Source organism: Haplochromis burtoni, unplaced genomic scaffold (genome assembly GCF_018398535.1).
Source record: "Haplochromis burtoni strain Fernald_Lab_line unplaced genomic scaffold, NCSU_Asbu1 Contig_163, whole genome shotgun sequence".
Taxonomy (NCBI): domain Eukaryota; kingdom Metazoa; phylum Chordata; class Actinopteri; order Cichliformes; family Cichlidae; genus Haplochromis; species Haplochromis burtoni.
In genome coordinates, this window is record NW_024582524.1 from 888,087 (window position 1) to 894,086 (window position 6,000).

Consider the following 6,000-nt stretch of genomic DNA (forward strand, 5'->3'; position numbering starts at 1 on the left):
AGTCACCCCTCTAATGGTCTATTTTACTCAAAATGGGACAAAATTATGGAAAATGAACGTCTTGCTTTAATAAAAAGAGCTGAAACCAGCAATTGAGACATTAAACTCAGTAAGAAAATTTTTACTTTACTAACTTGACTTTATTGATTTATATAGCACTCTTCACAGGATATAAAACAAAAAGTGCTTCACAATAACATAAAACAGTACAATTAAACATACAGCACAAATCTAATTAAAAGCTAGTCTAAATAAGTGAGTCTTAAGATGATGTTTAAAAGAATGAATACAATCCAGGCAACGTAGAGATGGAGGGAGAGAATTCCACAACCTGGGGGCCACCGCTCTAAAAGATCTATCACCTCTGGTTTTAAAACGTGCTCGGGGAACTACCAACAGCCTTTGATTAAATGATCTCAGGCTGCGAGGTTCCAAAAGATCAGAAATATAGGCAGGAGCGTCATGATTCAAAGCTTTAAAAGTCAGTACTAAGATTTTAAAATGAATCCTAAAATGTACTGGAAGCCAGTGTAATGAGCGTAAAACTGGTGTAATGTGCTCTCTTGACTGACTGGAGGAGGTGAAGATTCTTTTTGCTCAAACAAAGACAAAGACTGTTACAATAATCTAAGCGAGAAGAAATAAAAGCATGAATAATCATTTCTAACTCAGATTTAGACAAAAAAGTTTGCAGTTTGGAGATGTTTCTTAGCTCAAAAAGACGTCTTAGTGGAGCCGTAATTCAAGTGAGAAATGGGATCGTTTACTTATAAACTTCTATCAATTAGATTGCAACCAGAAGAGTCGCCCCCTTCTGGCCATTTGAATGAATGCAGATTTTGACATTGGCTTCACTACTCAGTGCAAGGCAGTAAGTGATTAAAACGTGGATCTTATATGACATAAAATCACAATTTCGATCTTTACTGTATATTTATTTTTTTATATGGATACAACTGATCATATCACAGCTAAAAACAATAAGTCTCTCAGTAAATTACCTTAGAGTATTCTCAACATCCATTCTAAATTTTAATTAAAAGTTTATTGCGTGACTCTGCAGGTCTCCCCTTTTAGAAGGACATTTTAAAAAGGTAGCTCCATTCACCAGTACTCCTTAATGTCAGGTCAGTAATGCCAGCCTGTGCACTGAAAGAAGTTTTCTAATGGATTCCTCCTTTCATGCACACAGCGTGATGTCTCTCAGCTTCAAATCGAGGTCGTGTGCATGATTTGAGACGAGCAGTAACAAGAAGCTAAATACTACTGTACATCGATTTCAGCTGCATAGCCCCTTAAGTCAGAATAATGGGCAATACAGTTTTATTGCGCCTCTATTTTCATTTCGTTATTGTGTTCATAGTGTCACTCAGAAAAATGCTAAACCGCCGCTCTGGTTAGGGAAAAAAACACAAAGGTTTGTTAAGGCTAGCAAGGCTTAAAGCTCTAGTTACCTAATCATGGCAACAAGACTTTGCACTCACACAGTTCCAGCTCCATTCAGGTGGATAATTTTAAGTGCCTTTGTGCAGTGCTGGGAATGATTCAGTGGCATTTCAGCTAGCTGAAAAAAGGGAAGTACTAAATTGTTCAGCATTTCCCTCCATATGAACTACAGCACTCTGCAGTAAAAAAATCAAATATCAAAAAGCTGAAAACAGCATCTATATGTAAACGTGATGTATTTAAATTTGAATGAACAGACTAAGGATCGCAGCCATTTCTCTGCTACAGTCGCATGAGAACCATTTAAGGCTCGTTCCTAATGTCGATTAAACGGCATCTTAAAGTGCACGTTTTGGTGTTTTGCTTTTTCCCACTTACCCTAAGCTAAGTGTGTTTGTATTCAACCATCCGCATTCTGTAAGCATTTGGATAACGGCGCTCTTTATAACCATTTGGAGCCATCCGCACAGTGCCATGTTTTACTTTCCCCCCTTAGCATCGGTGCTTCTGGAGGTAATAAAACCACCCTCGACTCAGCACGCTTTACAAAACCCAGAGATGGACAAATCTCTGCAGCATCACACCAGAGAGCTCGCTGTCTGTATCTCCAGAATAAACCTTGACATGTAATTCCCCTCACCTTGGCACCTTGGGGCTCTGTTGGTCCTATCAATAAATAACCCATTTAGCTCAGAGGTCACTTCAAACTTCAGCCTTCCCGACACCTTGTACCTGCCAGATTTTTTAAAAATGGGGGGGGGCTGTACTTGATTATTGAGGGAGTTTTTCCTTTCTTTTTTTTTCCTGTCCCCGAGAAAAAGACTGTAGACTAAGCAGGTAGTCAGCATCTGTTTTGGCTCACCTCTATTAGCTTCCTGATTGACTACTGGCACGGCTAACACATTTCCCCGGATTCCCCTCTCGCCCTCCCCTTAATCTCGCATCTATCGCTTCAAATCAAGGCTCAGGTCGCTGTGCCCGTGGGCTGAGGGCATCACTCATTATACTGTGAAGTTTCAATTGCAGCCTGACCCCTTCCATCCAATTTCATGGCTGCTCGTGGTGGGCGAGTGCTCCCGCTGCTCCATTCTGAAACTCTTTAAATGAACCAACCTTTGGCTCAGGGCCGCCACTCATCTCAGCAAGACGAGAGGGAGACGAATTTAGTTCAAATGAATGTCAAGCCTTGTTATTGTAGCTCTTGGTTAATGCGGTTTGGGCACTCAAGAGCCTCGGCTTTCTCTCTTCCCTCTCGTTCTTATTTCGTACATGCTCTCGCACAAATGGTGAGGATTGAAATGCTTCAGTGGGCCGCTAATAAAAAAAAAAACAAACCACCTCTGGCTTTGGAAAATGGAAAGTCTCGATGTAGTCCACTTGGAGCCGTTTGCAGGTCACAGTTTGCCTCTGAGGGGCATTTTTGTGTTTGAAGTTGATGAGTGGCGAAATTTTCAATAACACGCAGTTTTGCTTCATTGGGAAACTGCATCTGTTTCTCTGTAGTGTTATTCTTTTTTTTTCTTAATGAAATAACCTTATAAACACGTCAACTTCCTGCCACGTCTGCAACGCTGAAGCAGACAATCCCTATCAGGCTTCTTAGATTTTCTCTAATGAACCGTGCGTCATATTCCATAATATTCTGTCGCTAGTGGAAATTACATTATTTTCAAGGTGGCTCTTTAATATACACAAACCTGATGATTCTGCTTTCACACTTAAGCGTCTCTGTGATCATCAGACACATTTGTCAGTGTAAAGCAGAACCTTTAGTGTATGATTTTATTTGTAATGTTTCTAGCTAAGTGATGTTTATTTGCCGTGGTTGTTTGTGTGGGATGCCCGTCCCATTGTGCTTCTGTCAGGTGTCTCGACTCGAGCTTCAGGCCACAGTCCTTAATTGAAAGGAGCATTTGGGTTAAAATAAATGCACCTTTGCTCAGCAACTGGCTAATCCTTTGGCATTTTGTTGTGCCTGAGGCTATCTGTTAGCTAACAAGATCACACTTTTTAAAATATTTATAAATCTAATGATGAGTTCAGTGGTACCAGAAGTCACAGTTACAAACAAAATATCCAGACTAATGTAAGATGATTCGCTCTTGTGGTATTTGCACAAAACAAGCTGTTTGCCAGGCATCATGTCAGGATATCAAAGATGTTGCCTGAGCCGTCTTCTAGTTAGCGTAGCTTAGCATAAAGAGTGGAAACGGGGCCAACGGCTAACAGGGTCAAGCACACATACAGACTGTATATAAAATGTCATGTATGTCATGTTTCTGAGCTTTGTTTTTATTAGTTAAATGCAGCATTATTTGGGTTTAGTCAGATTAGAGCTATCTCCTCTGTACTTAAGAATCTGTATTTTTTGTGTCCACAGCCAGTGAAAACTGCCATGACTTCCACCCCATGTTCTTCACCCACGATCGCGCTTTTGAAGAATTCTTCTGTATCTGCATCCAGCTGCTCAACAAGACCTGGAAGGAGATGAGAGCCACAAGTGAAGATTTCAACAAGGTATGCTGCATGCGTGCGTGTGTGTGTCTGTTCTTTTTCTTTCTTTCTTTTGAGGGAGCAGGAAGGTTGAGATGAAGACAAAACATCACAGTATTCATGAATATTATCGGGCCTAGGTTTTGGTTTTGTACTGAGCTTTCCACATAGATGTGTCACAGCTGGAAAAAGCAAGTAAGTGTGCTTGTATATTTCATCATTACTGCAAAGTTCATGCACAGCTCTATTTATTCATTAAGCATGGAGACCTCTTTAGTTTATTACCTCTCAGGCACAAAAAGGCTGATGGGGGATTGTCGGCTAAGTTTGTGAATACAATAATTCAAAATAGAGGCGACATAGGAGCTTCAAATTGATACCCTAGATGCCTCTACTAAAAATCTCAGACGAGTTTGAATGTCATTGACCTTGTTTTCTGAAATCCTTGTGAATGCAATTCTCTAGGAGGACTTTTGAAACTGATACCACAGGTGTGCCTACTTGGAGGCCGAGGGGTAGCACTGCCTTTCGCCAGTATTTTCCTACTGGGATTAAGAAGTGGATTTTTTCATTTAAATAAGAGGAAATCTGGTGTAAGGAGCATCTTACAAAACTTAGCGCACCACTTAAAAATGACAAACATAAATGCTGCAGTTGTACAGTTATCCATGCTCTTGTGATACTCATTATTCCAACATTTACCCAGTTGCACTCAGTTCAATATTCTGCAGCAAGGCTGCTCACTAAGACCTCGTATAGCTCTCATATCACGCCAGGTCTGATGTCGTTACACGGGCTTCTGATTAAATTTAGGATTCAATTTCAGTTCCTCCTCATCTATAAGGCCTTGAGTGGTCTGGCTTCAGAGTATATCAGTGAACTATTAATGCCATATATCCTTTTAGACCCCCTTAGGTCCTGTGAAGTGGGGGCTGATGATAGTAGCCAGTGCTAAACTGAGAACACAAGGAGGCTGTGCATCCCACTGCCGGTAAATGTTGCTAAGATGCGTTTATTTCTCGTAATATGTAAAATAAAACTTAGACACAAAGGGCTGAAAGATGTGACGGATGTGAAAGGTGTGATTTCTCAAACAAGATGCCGCAGATTTAGAAAGGAAGCTTGCACACATGTTGGAATATTTTTCCTGCATTGTTCTGCTCTGGTTCTGGTATAAAACATTAGCTTTCTCTGTTGGCAGAGAGAGCCCATATAAAGGCCCTACATCTTCATTTGGGGATCAGTGGAGTTTGGATGAAGATGACATACTTCCTGTTAGCTGGCTAATGTTGAATCGGCTCACACGGGAAATTTATGTAGGTGCATGGCCAGACGGTGTTGGTAATGAGGTGTTTATGACAGATATTGTATGTTGTGAAGTCAATTGGGCATCAGTTGTAGCAGACAGCAGATGCTCTGTGTCTTTTCTCTAATTTATCAAAGAAGTTACGATTACGTTACAATGTCAAATGCCAAACCGGTACGAGCTTTAGCACTGAAGAAACCAGCCCTTATTTCAGCTCCGAGGGTAGATGCTGTGTGGTTCACTCTACCATAAGCAGACACACACTGTGCTGCATAATGGTGACACTCTAACTGTCAACTCAGACCTCAAGCGGCCCCGAAATATATCTTCAAAGTTTGTTTTTGGTTGAATTTGAATGGAGTTGGTGTGCATGAATAATTGCATCATCTTCAGGTGTTTCGTCGCAGAGTCAAATGATGGAAGACGGCAGTGGGAGTTTCATAAGCCGGTCTCAGTGTCAGCGCAAATGTAACTCGGTGTTCAGATGGAAAATTGATGGAAAAATCTCACGGTCAACTTTCACAGAGGAAATGAGAAGTGATACGGAAAATGTGTCGGTGTTGTTTCCAGACTTGTTTTGATCCACTGCGAGAGGCTTTAGGAAGACACCGTGTTGAGACCGAAACAATAAAAACCTTGTTGACTCCTTTTTAGCATTCGAGCAAATGTCAAAGCCACCTACTGTCGATTGATGTGCTCACCAGCAGCTGTGTTTTTATCTCCAGTTAATTTGACAGCGTGATTGTTCTGCTGTT

General features: G+C 41.0%; 1 protein-coding gene across 5 annotated transcripts in view; it reads left to right on the forward strand.

Annotated features, from left to right (window-relative positions):
* elmo1 (engulfment and cell motility 1 (ced-12 homolog, C. elegans)) overlaps positions 1-6,000 on the forward strand; it is a 98,933-nt gene that overhangs the window by 67,599 nt on the left and 25,334 nt on the right. For all 5 annotated transcript variants that reach the window (XM_005932937.3, XM_042225179.1, XM_042225178.1 and 2 more), the window contains one exon: positions 3,827-3,963. In XM_005932937.3, coding sequence (XP_005932999.1) covers positions 3,827-3,963 — 137 coding nt within the window. The remainder of the gene's footprint in view (positions 1-3,826; positions 3,964-6,000) is intronic.